Source organism: Aptenodytes patagonicus, chromosome 2, assembly GCF_965638725.1.
Source record: "Aptenodytes patagonicus chromosome 2, bAptPat1.pri.cur, whole genome shotgun sequence".
In the NCBI taxonomy this organism is placed as follows: domain Eukaryota; kingdom Metazoa; phylum Chordata; class Aves; order Sphenisciformes; family Spheniscidae; genus Aptenodytes; species Aptenodytes patagonicus.
The window spans coordinates 105857990-105872801 of NC_134950.1; the positions used below are offsets into that span (position 1 = coordinate 105857990).

The following is a 14812-nucleotide window of genomic DNA, read 5'->3' on the forward strand; positions in this document are numbered from 1 at the left end:
GTTAGTGTATTTTAAGGACTAGGGCTGGATTACACGGGCTGGGGTGGGGGTATTAGGAGGAAATCCCTTTCACTGATCCCCGGCCCCATACGCGGAGCTGCCCGCCGCCCTCCCGCCCCCGCGCCGCGCCCGGCAAGGAGGGCTGCGCCTCCGCGCCCCAACCAGGGCCGGCGCCGGGGCCGCTCCGCCGAGCGCGGCACGGTGCGGGGGGCGGCGGGGCGAGCGGCGCGCAGGGACCGGTCTGCAACTAACAGTCAAAAAAAAAAAAGGCGAGAAAACCCCAAAACAAAACAGCGGAGGGGGTCGCAGGGGCCGCTGGAGGAGCCCCGCGCCCCCAAACCACACACGCACACACAGGCGCGGAGCTGCGCGCCCGGGCAGTGCGCGCGCTGCGGGCCCCTGCGCGGTGCAGCGCGGTGCGGCGGCGATCGGCGACGGTGGGGTACATCCTAGCGGCGGCTCCCTGCCATGGGAGCCGGGCCGGCCGCGCTCCCCGCCCGCCCCGGCGAAGGGGGAGGCGGGCAGGGAGGGCGACGGGAAGCGGCAACTTGTGGCGGCGGCCGGGGCGCCGGAGCTGCTGCGCGGCGGCGGGGCCGCCCGCCTCCCCGGGGGACGGACGGGGCGGGAGGGGACGCGAGGCGGCGGGACGGGGCGGGGGAGGCTCGGCCCGACTCCCCGGCAACTCGTAATGCGATAGAGGGGAAAGCGGGGGGGGGGGAGGGAAGTCTCTCCCTCCCCCCCCCTCACTTTTACAAAAAAAGGGGGGGGCCTGGGAGAAAAGCCGCTGTTGGGAAAGTGCGTGCAGAGAGGGAGGCTCGGAGGCGGCGGGGAGCTGATCGGGCTGCGGGGCTGGGGGCAGCCCCGGCGGCAGCCCCGGCAGCGCGGCACGGGAGGCGGAGGAGGAGGAGGAGAGTAGGAGGAGCTGCCGTGTGACCCGCACCGCTCCCAAACTTGAAAGTTTATCTGCCCGAAATCAACAGCGGCCGCGGTGCGCGCACCGCTCCTCCGCACGGAGCGGAGGCATCGACCGGGGGAGCCGCCGCGCAGGGAGCGGCTGCCGGCGCCGCTGCGAGCGAGGCGAGGCAAGGGAGGGGGGATCACCCCTGCGACAACAACAGCCGCCCCCCACCCCCCAAATCTGAGAGACGATCGAGACTATTTGCTGGAGCCCAAGGACTTGCTCGTCGGCGCACACGCGAGACCGCTGTCATTAGCTAACAGGACACACGACTGAGCCGGGGGGGGAGGGGGAGAGGGTGAGGAGTGTCACAAAAAGTCATTACAACCTGAGAGAGAGAGGGAGAAAGAAAAAAAACTTCCTACCAATGGACAACAGGAAGTGACCACCACCACCAACGGGGAGTCTCTGCTTGGAGAAAGAAGCTGCAAGACAAAGAAGAAGGAAGGAGATGTGAAAGACAAAACTGCCCAAGGTCTCCTGCGTGTGCGTGCGTCCGCTTTCGAGAGAGGAGAGAACAAAAGTCAGCCGGGAAGGGGAGACAGAGAAAGAGCGACGGAAAAGGAGACAGGATGGAGGAAGAGCTAAAGACAAGCATGTGAAGATCAAGGGGAAAGAAGAACAGAGCAACACACACGCCGAAAAGAAAGGGGAAAAGAAAAAGCGTACACAAAAGTTTCTTTTCCTCCCGGGAAGAAATTACTCACACGCACACAGAAATCAGATGCCTTGCAGATCAACTTCTGGGGAAAGAGAGACCAAGAGAGAAGAGGACGCAGAGTGATGTGAAGAAAGGAAGGGGGAAAAAAAAAAAAAGGCCAGAAAAGAAAGCAAAGAGAACAGAAGAAAGCAGAGCAAAAGAAACTGAGAGCCGAGGGGGGGAAGAAAGACAGACAGAAAAGCGAAGATCGTGACCTCCCCCAACAAGTGAACCTTGCACATATGTTGTGTAAAGTGTGTGCAAAACAGAGCCCTCCTGCGTGGTGCGTGTGTGTTTCGCTGCCGCCGCCGCCGCCGCCGCTGCTGCCGCCGCCGCGGTCGGTGCCTCTCGCAGGCGGCGCTGCCGGTGCCGGGGAGACGCATCATTTGGCGGAGCGAAGCGGCTAATTGCGGAGCCCCGTCCTTCATTTACATATGCAGCCTGAGTCCGCTGGAGCCGCGCCAATCCGCGCTCGCCCCCAGCACCATTAATCGCCATGCATTATTCACAATCATAATTACAGAGCCCCATGCGCGCTCCGCGCAGCCGCCCCAGCCCGCCGCGCACACCCCACCGCACCGCGCACACCCCGCCCGGCTAATCCCCCACTCGCTCACCCACTCACCCGCTCACTCACTCACTCACTCCCAGTTTGGTTGGCTGGTTAGCGTTGCTTTTTTTTTTTTTTTTTTTTTTTTTGGTTGGTTGGTTGCCTTTTCTGTTGTTGTTTGTTTGGTTTGTTTTGCAACTCGACTTTTATTTGCGAACAGTTATTTCCAGCCCCCACCCCCCTTCCCTCGTTCCCAATTCCTCCCCCCTTTCCACCTCCACGTCGCTGATGCCTCTGCAAAAAGCAGAGTCAAGACGGCTCAGTTAGCAGCATGTCTCGTCGAAAGCAAGCGAAACCCCAGCATCTCAAATCGGACGAAGAGCTGCAAGCGGAGGTAGTTTCTGAGCACGGTAAGGGCTCCCGGCGCCTCCTTCTCCTTTTCTCTCTCCTTTTGTGAGTGTTTCGGATGGAGATAGGTGGATTTATGGTGATGGTGAACATGGGAGCGCAATTACTCTGCAGCGGGAGAATGGGAATTAGAGCAGCTGGGGGAAGAGGCAGCGGAACTGAGAAGTTAGCAGTTTAGCCAAGTTTCTGCAGCCCACCCCCTGACTAACCATCCCTCCCAGCAGCTCCCTCCCGGCCTCCCGAGCGCTTTTATCGCGGCTGGGCTCGGCGGCGGGGCGAGGCCCTCCCTCCCCACTGACCCGGGCTCGGGCAGCTGCATGAGCGGGCACCCCGGAGCAGCGCCTGCCTCCTTCTCCTCCTCTCCGCTGCGCTCCCTCTATTTTTTTGGGTACCCCTTTTTTCTCTCTTACCTCCCCCCCCCCCCCCCCCCCCGCTTCCCCTCGGTGGAGTCTCGGAGCGGGCAGGAGCCATGTTCCCCTCTCGCCCCGCCGGCAGGAAAGTTGGTGCGGCCGAGGCCGGGGTGCCCTGCCTGCGGCTGCGGGCTCCGGGGGGGGCCCGCGGGCCGGGGGCTGCCGGGCCCCGGGGCAGCCCCACCGCGGCCGGTGCCAGGGGCTCCCCCCCCCCGCCGCCGCCCCGGGCCGCCCGGCGCAGGCTACGAGGGGAGGCGCGTTTCTAGGCAGACCGCTTGGGCTTTGGGCTGCCCCGGCCGCTCCCCCGCGTTTGGCCCGGCAGCGGCCGGGGGAGCGGGGGGACCGTCGCTTGGCGGCGGGCAGGGGACCCCGGTAGGAGCGGGCAGGGCCGCTCGGGTGCGTGGGGGCAGCGGAGTTGATTTCATTATTTTCGAGAGGGTTGAGCAGCAGCTTTTCGCCTCCCCCCCCCTGCGCTGCCTTCCCCCCTTCGCCTGCTGGCTCTGCTGCGACTGTAATTATGATCAGTGGTAGGTGACACGGAGTGCCACCACCGCCACCAGCCCCTGTCGCGCCGGCTGCAGGCAGTGGGGAAGGGTTATTTTCTCACCCATCCGCCATTCTTCGCTCCTTCCCCACACGCAGGCACACGCACACTTGCTTTTATGCATCTGGGCTGCCCAGGCTGCTAGTGAACAAGTGTCCGAAGCTGGAAAGATTTGGGCTGTAATCACTCCTTATTTCCACTTTGCTGTAATTTTTTCGAGAAGAGGGCTGCAGGGGTTTTTTCTTCCTTTTTTCTGTCTTTTTTTTTTTTTTTTTCCCAGTTTTAATTTCCTTAGTAGTCCTTGGCATTGCAGCATAGGCATGCCACAGCCCATACTCACTTTTCCTGGGCTAAGTTGAGAGCTTCCACTTGAAAGTTTTTCTTTTCCTCTTTGCATAGAGCCCACTGCTTGCTTAGTTTCTCACGTAACCAAGTGGGAGCCTCAGTGTTTTCTGCTTTCTGTGTAGGCCCCTCGCTCCACTGTTTTATCCCCCCCGTCCCTGCCTTCGAAAAGAAAAAAAGTCATTCTCCTGCTTCAAAACTATAATGACTTTTAGTGGCATTTGTGGGGAGAGAAAGGCGGCAAGGTTGAAGCCTGAGGAGGATTTTCACTATTGTATCTCAACTTTACAGCCCTGAAGCTTAAGGCAGCATGAATCCACTTCATCAGGTTAAAACATCTGTCAGACTGGCAAATTGTTAAGCCTCCTGCTCCTTCCCAGGGTATTTGGGGAGCTAGGGAGTGAGTCCCACACTGTCCAGGTCTGCTAAGGGGGCTACTGCCACTTCTCCAGGAAAACCCACTTGGGTGTTGACAATAACAGACACACGGAGAAATGCTTCCTTCTGTCACAGCGGAGGAGCAAAGCAGTGCGTTTTCAAAATTTAATTTTTTTCCTTAGGAAACTGTGGTCGTGTAAAATAAATTAATATAGGCAAGCAGATGAGAATTAGTGTTTTATTATGTAAACAAGATTTGTTCAGCCCAGTCTCTGTTGGGGTGGGTTCTAGGTCTAAGAATTCATCACTAGCATTATAAACTTTTACATGCTCTGAATCCATTTCAGTACAGAAAAATAAAACCCCACTACTTCATTATGACACTCCTGGCGAGTTAATAAATTGAAAAAAATTGTTAAACTAGGTTTTTGTTTTGTTTTGTGAATCTTATCTATGTAGCCATGTCACCCGAGATTAGAACAAGAGATATGCTAAAAAGAAACGCTTGCATATGGTGGGTAGATTAAGGACAAAGAATCTTTTTGTCATGGAAATGTTTTTTTTTTTCCCCCCTTTTTTGGGGGGTTTTGTTTTGTTTACTTCATCACATAGAATTTCTCACACTTGGTTTGTTTTGTATTGCCCTCAATGACTACATGATCAAATGAATGGATTTATTTCTGCCGAATGAGAAAGACAGTCTTTCCATCAAAAGGACTACATTGCATCCCAGTGAGGAATTTTAAAGCGTTATTATTGTGGTCCCTGAATAGCACAAAATCGGCTTTCACAGCAGCCCTAAAATGCAACAACATAAATACTTTTCAGCCTTAGAAGGCTGTTATCAAAATGTGCTATGTTTCCTTTTATTAAAACATATTTTAATTAATAGAGTGAAACCCTTCATAGTTAACAATTAACAAGCGAAAGCAGTGCTGTTGGGTTTGCACTTTCATTTGGGAAATGTGAACAAGGTGGAGACAGGATACGCTAGCAGAGGGCTATCTAGTGCACATTAGTGTAATGTAAATCATTTACACGTTATCTTAGGAAGCCTAACGATTGCTATACTGAAAGCAATTTTATAGGCCAGATATAATGAGCGCTCCAAATCTCGTGAATTAAAACACTTCTGGTCAAGTCAGTGTTCTTCATTTCTGTTCACAGCTGTAATCAAGATATTGCTACAGTTCCTGAGCGTATTTTGCAACAGGCCAAAAATAGTTTGCACAGTGCAAGAATATTCCTCGTTTTTAGAAAGCAAACTGTTTAAGCAATATTATTTGATACATGTAGCCTTTTGACTAATTTGGCTGTTTATCTTCAAAGGTGGAAGTTGTTGTTAACACAAGATTAAGCAAATGAAGCTTACTATTTATTTAATGAAATTGTGTTTAATATCACCTCAGAATAATTTTATTAAGTGAAGCATTTAAAAATGAATGTCCCATAAACGTAATCCTTGGAGTGAAGGGACATTCATAGTAGCAGAGAGAAGCCTGGCAGTTTGGGGAGCAGAAACATTAGGCCGGATTTTAAGCTGGCTGGTCTCACCGTAACTTTCGTGCTAGTGTTACCACAGAAGTTTTAGAATCAGAACAAATAATTTTATAGCCAGCTTGGGCTATAGCATAACACAACTGCATTCAAACAGGGCAATATCACGATGGTGAGAAACTGTTGGAAATCTAAGATAATTAGCAATGTCATCAACTACAGATTTATACTCAAAATCGTTTGAAATGATTTGTCAAAAGTGAAATGCTAAAAATATTTTTTAATAATTTTGAAAGGAAGTGTTAACAAACAGCTGGTGATGATATATTACTTGAACAATTGCACTGTAGAAGAGTGAACAAAAGATACCTATTAAAAAACAATTTGAGGTTACTAAATTAGAAGATATGATGGAAATCATTTAAAAACAGCAGCAGAAGGACTCAAATGACTGCCTGCAGAATACAATAATCTCAGTTTCTCAATAAATGTAAGGCATTGTAATAGCTGGAATTACATTTCTTGTACACTTGCCTAATTCAACAGATTACAAATGAATCAGAATTATAGATACAATGCACATGCTTCAACTCCGATTAATTTTTATATTAAACCATGGATATAGCATTTGTATTTTTAAAGTAGGGATAATAAAAGGGTTTTTTTGTAGTGCTGAAAAGCGATTCTTAGAGTGTGCAAGTGAGGTTCTGGTAAGAGTGGTGACAAATGATGCTTTGGACTTTTTCATGCAAAGTTTCTGGCAAAGATGTATCATTGTTTAGTCTGAGGTGGAAGGGATACCTTGTAGTGAACCGTATAATGACAGTTTTCTAATGTGCCTTTTGCAATCATTTTTTTAAATATTGGACCTGTTTCCCCCACACAGTCTTCAATACATACAACGTAGTCTAAACCAATGGATCTTTTTCATCCTGGTAAAGTGGGATTGGGCTGTGCAGTTTTGAGCAGTTTGTGACTGCACTCGGTATTCTTCTGGAGTATGTACACAGACACACATGCTCCGCTACAGCAACGACACAGTTCGCTGTGGAGCAGCCAGCTTCATGTGAGTGTGTTCACTCTATCTGCATATACAGAGGGTAAAAACACATTTTGGAGGAACATTCCTACGTACAAAATAGAAGTTATTCCACATCGGTTAGACACTACTGCCTTGAAAACTTGAGAAGTCACAAGCAGCTGTCAGTAAACATAAAACTTAGGTGATTTTTGCAAATGTTTGTTCTGAGGCAACTGTGTAAGAGAAGGCTTTTTGTGTTGAAAAATAAAGGCCAAATAAGTATTGCTATAAATTGTCCCTTTGATAAGAAACGGTAATTGAAACTTCATAAATAGTTCTGCTATTACGGTAGAGACTTAACATTCAAACTGTGTAACATCTGTATTTGTATAATTTTTAAAATATTCTGTTTTGAACTGTGTTAGCAATAGGAAAATATTTGGAATAATAAGGGAAGTACAACAATCAGCCAATTTGCTGATGTATGTATAACAATGAAAGTAGACAAAACTGGGTCAGATTTTATCTGGTGGTGCTGATCTTGAGGAAGTCTTACCATCTCCTGAGGAAGACATTAAGGCTCTTTTTTCGGAGTGGTAGGGAGGAAATTTTGAAAGGTGTTCGTTTAAATTCTGTGTAATTAAGCTATTAATATGCATACATTTAGCTGTTGAAAATTACTTCTCCTTGCCTAAGAAAGAGGAAAAGCTACAATTAAAAAAATGGGTGGCATTTTAAAAAAAGAGTAAAAACAAATTAATAACGAGTATTAGTGCCATTTCTGAAAAACAGTTTGAGTCCTGCGAATATTTTCTGGATATCTTTCCTTCATTTAATTTGTTGACTGCCAAGCCAGGACAAGCATATCTGTTGACTATCCATCAGTCAGGACATGAGTCAATCACTTTTGCTGATAACAAACCAGGTCTGGCATGACATTAAAATAGTTAAGTACTGACACATTTTCCAAAATAAAGCATGTAAAAATCATTTCTTTCGTTATATTGCATTTGTAAAATGAGAGTAATTTGCTTTTTTTTTTTTTTCCAGAGGAAGCATGAGTAAATCTAGTTCCAGCAGTAAATTTTTATTGAATTGTATGTTTCAATGTAAAGGGCCAAAATCCTGTTTCCTTTACCCTCTTAAAATTTCCCACTAAATGTAGTGAAGGTTTTCCATTAATAAAAAAAGGGCATTTAAGCCAAAATACACTTTTAGGAGCTGGTTCAGTTATAGTGCTGTTGGACATAGAGTACATTTCTTCTTATCAAGGAAAACCCCTTCAAAATTGGGAAAGCCAGAAAAAGAATTGTTTAAAAGGGTGACAGAAAACCATAACACATTTTTTAAATGTGTTTCTTTTAAGTTGAAAAGTGAAAAGATAGTGGACTAAAAAGTGGGGTCTTTAGTATTTCCTTGCTCTAGTTAGGGTACACAAAGTGAGCACACTTGAATAACATTTATTATCGGGTAAGTTAAATCTTTAAAAAGAGCCCTTCTGAAACTTGTATCGCCAATCTCTAATACTGGGTTCCCCCCCCCTCACCACTCCCCCCGCCCCCCCCCAAGTTGGACCCTATCACTGGTTGAAAAAGAAACACCAAAAAATTTCCAAACTTTTGACACAGAGAGCGAGGCACACTGAAAGATTTGGGAAGGCTGTTGACCTCCTCCAGGAGCGGCCGGCCGGCCGGCCAGGGTGGGTGCGTGGGGTGTGGGTGCGGGAGGCGCAGGTGGGTGCAGCGTGGGTGGGTGCTGCCCTGTGCGGTCTCGCAGCGGGCTGCTGCAGGAGCTCAGCCTGCAGCCGGGGAGAAGGTGGGATTGCAGAGTGCCAGAAAGCTTCCCCAGGACTCTCCCTGAGGGTGGGTAGTTAGAAGTGCTTTGACAAGGCTTGCTGATTTAACCTTTGCCTGCTTTGCCCTGCCAGGGGTGGCCACTAGATGTCAAGCTCATAATACAATTAGTACATCTGTGCAGTTGACCTTGGCAGCGCGGCTTACCACTGTTCTGTTAAGTGTTAACACTGAATTTGAGTGTTAACTAGAGATCCCTCTGAGTTTTCTACATGCTGTACAGCTTATCAAATGCCCATCTAGTTCAGCACAAGTGTTTACAGTTCTTAAAGAAGGAAAAAGGTTTCCTTTTGTGAAGCCCAGCATCTTGAGCTGCTTAATTAACCCTGCAGGTGCCGCAGTATTTTTGTTTCAGTTAATCAAAACCAATTTGTTATTCACTGCTTCAGGAGATCTCTTCTACTGGTGCCATTTGATAATTCTGTTTTATGATTTTGTTGATGTAGTAATGTCCCCAAAGCTGGGAATGATGAAAGCTAACGAATTTGTTTAGATCTTTATGTGCTTTGCTATCCTGTGCAATACTGCAATATATGGAATGGTAAATGAGCAAAATGACTGAGCTGCACAACTGTCATCGAATCACCCCAGGTTTGCTCTTTTAAGCACTCCTGCATGTGAGTAATTTTACTCAAAGGAGTAGTGCCAGTGAGTCCAGTACTTGCAAGTTCAGTTTTGAGATGGTTAGGAAATGAAGGATTGGATCCTCACATCGGCTTCTCTTCTTGTGAGCTTCCAAACACAAATTTGTCAGCGTTTCTGTGGTTGGTCAGAGGGTGGCTGGCTTCAGTCTGCAGGGTGTTAAGAGTTACATAGTTTAAGATGTAGTTAATTATATACTTTTCAAAATAGGAAAGCTATGCAGAATCTAGTGTTCTGCTTCTTTCTTCTGGTTTATTTTTTTTGTTTTGGTTTTTCCAATGTCTTTTTCATATCAGCTATGTTAGAAGTATTGACCTCGATTTTTTTTTAGGATTCCCAACAAAACTTGATGCGTTCCAAATAAACTTAGTTCCTACAAACATCAGCGTATTTGTACACAAATTCTACACAACCCGAAATTAATGTATACATGCCATAACAGCCAACCGAATAGCTGTTTATATGATTTTGAAAAACATAACGCAGGTCTTATTTAATACAATACCTTGCGCAAATATTCCAAACAATTTGTGAAGCTTGCATCTGTTCCACATCTGCGTACCCACAGAAAGGTGCCAGTGTTTGAGATAACGAAGTGCTTCGCTGCACAGATTAGAAACTGCAAATGTTTTAAACAGAATACAGTTAGTGCCTGTGCCACAGGTGGCTGTTACTTAACAAATTCTGAGATTTAGGCTACTGAATAGATCAAACCGAGTGTGCCAGGTCAGTACCGGGTTTTGCATGGCAAGAGTGCCCTCCACTGTTCAAATCCATACTAACAGCTTTTGTGGTCTGAGAAAAAGGACAGAAAATTTTTCTATTGAGTCTGGAATTTCTTCTACATTGTTAAACACAGTAGGGGTCTCTATTTGTCTCCTCCTGTTTCACAGCTTGGGCTCAGTATGTGATAATTCATCTTTCTTTATGGGATTCAAAGCTATCATAAAGAGTTAAAAAGAATTAATTTGCAAGAAAATAAACGTGTTCTAACAATTTAAGAAAACTTTCTTTAAAAGCTCCGTCAATTGTAAGAGATGATAAAGCTAAGGAAAAAGTAATACTGTTCTTCTCAAGGATCAATACGTTGTTACAAGGCTGCTGTTTCCAAATGAATATAATTTTGAAAACAAATTTATGGGGTTTTTTTAATATATTTTCTTACTTCATTTAAATTGTGCTTGGGGAAAAATAAGTTTGTGTATTCTGATGATAGGAGTAGTAAATAATTGTCCTGTATCGGTGTGCTACGCTCAGAGTTTTATTTGTAATATTGCTTCTTTAAATATACAAAAATGCTGTGAGCTGCACTTGGAAATGATTATTGGATTTGCATGTGAGAGCATTTTATACACCTGTCTTCATAGTTAGCAGACGTTTTATCTTTAGCTGATGTTAATGAACACAGTTTTTTCTGCAACTTCTTCACAGTTCATACACTGCTTCTCAGTGAAAGATCAGTGGGGTTTTTTCTTCCTGAAAGAAATTCCTACATTTAGAAAATATTAATTGTCTCGATTACGCAGCTCTGAATGTAGAAACAATAGTAATTAATACAACACTTTTCCATGCTTTCATTTGTATTCTTGCATATAGTCTAAAAAGAAGCTTCAGAAAATAATTTACTCACACATTTGTTGGATTCCTTTACAAGACACTTTTGTTTGAATGCTTCAGGAAGGTACCAGCAATTTGAAACAGATGAAAGCCTAGAAAATGTTGATTCTCTTACCTGATTTTATCCAAGTGTCTTATGAATCATACATAATTTGAGGATTTTGTGGTACAGAGTAACAAAATATAACAAAATACTGAATTGTCAGAGAACATTTGATTGTAATTGTCCTCATTTAATATAACTGAAAAGGTGCTTTTCAGGTCATTTACATGTACACAACTAGAGGTGATTTAAGTTGAGACAAAATGAGAAGATTCGGCAGCAAAGATGAAACACAGTGGAGTCGGTTGGGGCTTTTTCCAGATTGGAAGTAGTTAGTCCTAAGAAAGGGGGCATTTAATAAACAGCATACGTTTTCAGAATTAACCTGACTAGAATGTGATGTTTAATTTCAGTCTGTTTCACAAAAGTAGATGGCAGCATTTTTGAAGCATCCATGCGTTAAATTTTCCCTTGCACATCACGCAAGAGGCTTTCCTCTCACACAGAGCAGAAAGACGTATGCCTGCGATAAAAATTCAGAACTAGTAAAGCCAGGTTTACAAATCCTGCGTGCGTGTAGTCAGAAGCTGTGGCAATTTTTTCTCAACTCTACACATTTCCTGACGGTGACTGAAGGACCCACGGCACCCTTTCAGCCCTCTCCCTTCCTCTCGGACGGCGAGAAAGCAGGCCGACACCATCCTCCCTGCAGCCATGCGTTGCTCCAGCCTGAAAAGCGTTTGGTGGGTACGCTTAGTGAGGGTGGCAGAGCAAAGCCTCCCGGCGTCAACCCCCTGTACCCCCCTTGTCGAGTCAGCGGAGCACCTGAGCGGCTTCAGGTATCACCATCCCAAAGTGACTTTCTCAAAATACCTTCGTCTGAATTTCTGTGGGCTAATTTCAGGGCCAGACCCCAGTGATGCAAAGTGGCAGCACTCTGCTGGAGCCACCGCAGCTCTGCGGGTTGGTACCTGCTTAGGAGGTCGCCCCGGGTACCGTTTGAGAGATGTTGCCTGTAATTTTTCACCTGTTTTCATAGGGTAAGCTTTACGTGCTGTAATTCATCTTGCATCCCGTAGCAGCTTCAGATTAGTCTGTTAGCTGTTAGACTGCTAATGAGAAAAAGAAAATAACTGAGAGGTTATTAGTGGCTGAGATCCTGACTGCTTGACAAAACTCCCATTCAACACCTTTTGTGTAACTAAGAACTGCAAAATTCAGCCCATGTCTATAAGATTAAGCAAGTGCTCGATTGATTCCCCCAAAGTCCTTGAAAATTTTTACTGCACCACATCCTCACTGTAATAATAAAAATGATTGTTTCTCTTCAGGAAAAATAAAAGAAAAAATATTAAATTCTTCAGTACTTAATGGATTTAATCACTTTGTAATATATTGGAAAAGGAAAGCAAGCTATAAAACATAAGGAAACATGGAAAAATGCTATGTTTTCCTGTAATAGGTATATGCTGTAACTAAAAACAAAAATTAATTTTTAGCTCAGTATTTTAACATTTAAAATTTTTAATAATCTGGAGTAATGATAAAATTTTGGTATTGCTTTCTGTCATTCATAAAGTGATCGAGTTTTAACAAACAACAAAAATATCCTTTTATGTGGAGGCATATGCTTTTAATCTTTATTCCCTGTTGAAGTTGGTGAGGACTTACACTTCAAAAGCAACAATAAATACAGTACCTTAGTGCTTTCATATTAATAAGTACTACTGAAAGGGATGTTAAAAACCTCATTTGTGAAATACTGGGGCAACGCCCATTTCTCCAATACACACACACACATATATACACACACATTAAAAAATATTTATCAGTCGTTATTTTCAGTCTTGCCCCCCCCCCCCCCCCCCCCGGAGTGCTTGTTTGGGGCAAGACCACAAAGACTGCAGTTTGCATGACTAGTTCATACTCCTTCAATCCCATTAATTTCAGTGGTGTTTCTAATGTGAGTAAAGGCTGCTCATTTGAGTAGGAGTTGTTGGATTGAGCCCATAGCCTGTTGTTCTGTGAAGCATCTTAGTAGCCTCAGTGTGCTGTGCAGGGAATGTACCGTCATCTATGGCAAAGCAGCGTTTACTTCGGTGCCATCTGAGTCACCTGCTTGCTTACCAGTCCAAGAAAGTGAAGCTTTGAGAGAGATTTAACTTGTCTGATTTCTTAAGAAATGCCAAAATAATTTATCCTAAATGGAAAATACTGTGGTGAGGTTCTTTGTATGTCTACTTTGAAGTTGATTCGGGGGGGGGGGGGGGGAACCCTGACGACTCTCTAGCATTGTTCTCTAAAATATTTTTCAAAAGCAGTCCTTGAATATTTCAAGACAGGAGATGGATGAGATGAATGTGCTTGGATTGGTCACTTGAAAAGTATTCTCACTATTTTCAAGGCTTGGGGGTTGAGAGAAGGAGGAATATAAAAGAGCTGTAGGTCCCCAGTTAGTATGGGAGCAAGCCTGGTCGCCCTGAGATAGCACAAAACTAGCCATTTCTTTCATTGAGAACAGAGCTGAGCACTGATCATCTGAGAAATACCTATACTGCTGTATTCCACTTGTACTTTTTCACAAGTTATATTTCAAATGCAAACTGCTGCTGCTTTGAGTTCATGAATTAGGACACTAGACTGGTTATTATCTTGAAATGCTGAACAGGTCCATATTGATACCTCCTGACAGTGGGCATCAGTAGTTTAGGTTTCTGTTGGAAGCTTACACATTATACATACTAGTTTTGACATATATAGATCATGAGACTGTCTTCTAGTGCAGAAAATAATACCTGTTTTGACTGTAAATTTTCACATTTGGGCTTGTTGATTACTGTACAGTGTCTGAAATAATTAGCTTGCTGGTGTTTGATCAGCTTGTTCTAGATCAGAGGACAGCCATATTTGAATGGCTATATTGCCTGAATCCATCACTAATTACTTAAACCTTTTGTGCAAGGTTTGTTTAGAGAAAGCTCTCCTTAAACAAAAGAATAGTGATATATAGATAAAAACCTGGAAGAGGAGCCTCACAGTTTGCAGCTTCTTTTAGAATCAATCCTCCTTTGCAACCATGCCTTAATAGTAGTAGTAGTAGTAGCAGTAGTAGTAGTAGTTGTAGTGGTGGTAGTAGTAGTAATAATAATAATAATGATAGGCAACTCTTACCCAGCTTGCCAAAGTTTGGAAATAAGCACTGGAAAATCTTCTCAGTGAAAGCCTTAGGAGAGACGTGGTCCCTCCGTGCGTGGTCGGTACTATCAACCAGGGAACTCAGTAGATTCTGAGTAAGGACCAGAGGATCAGGGCCCCCCGACTGTAAAAATGTAAATCTGTAATGTAAACAAGGATTTGTTTGAGTTGTCTTAGTTTGGAAAGACTCTGGAGAGAGGTGAGCGTGTTGGGTGCCTCGCTGGTCTGTACTCTGCATGCTTTCACTTTGCGAAAGCTGAAGTACGCACTGAAAATGTGGTTTGGAAGTCTGCTTTTTCACTTACTCATTTTGGGAGGCTTTAGGTTTTTCAACATATGCTTTAGCATATCTGCGGCCAATACACTCTTCTTCTGTGGTGAATCATGTTATCTTCTGTGATATTTTTGTAACACAATGTGATAGTTAAGTTTCTACAGAAGCATTTGCCATAAGGATTAGTCTAGTATTGTCTAGCAACAGCTATATATTATTGATCTTAACCCAAACAGTGTAACAGCTTCAGCACTTTGTGCAGAAGTCTTAAATAATATTTGACTGTTTTCAATTGCATTTTATTCCCCCCTCCCAAAAGGGAAAAAAGGAAGGGAAAAAATCCAGTGGTACTCGAAGTAGAGTTTTCCTTTTAGCTAGTA

The 14812-nt window shown here is 44.9% G+C and overlaps 1 protein-coding gene across 2 annotated transcripts in view; it reads left to right on the top strand.

The window, feature by feature from the left end:
- Positions 1-2362: 2362 nt before the first annotated feature.
- SALL3 (spalt like transcription factor 3) overlaps positions 2363-14812 on the top strand; it is a 25531-nt gene continuing 13081 nt past the window's right edge. For both annotated transcript variants that reach the window (XM_076330649.1, XM_076330650.1), the window contains exon 1: positions 2363-2618. In XM_076330649.1, the coding sequence (XP_076186764.1) occupies positions 2540-2618 (79 nt within the window). In that variant the 5' untranslated portion in view covers positions 2363-2539. The remainder of the gene's footprint in view (positions 2619-14812) is intronic.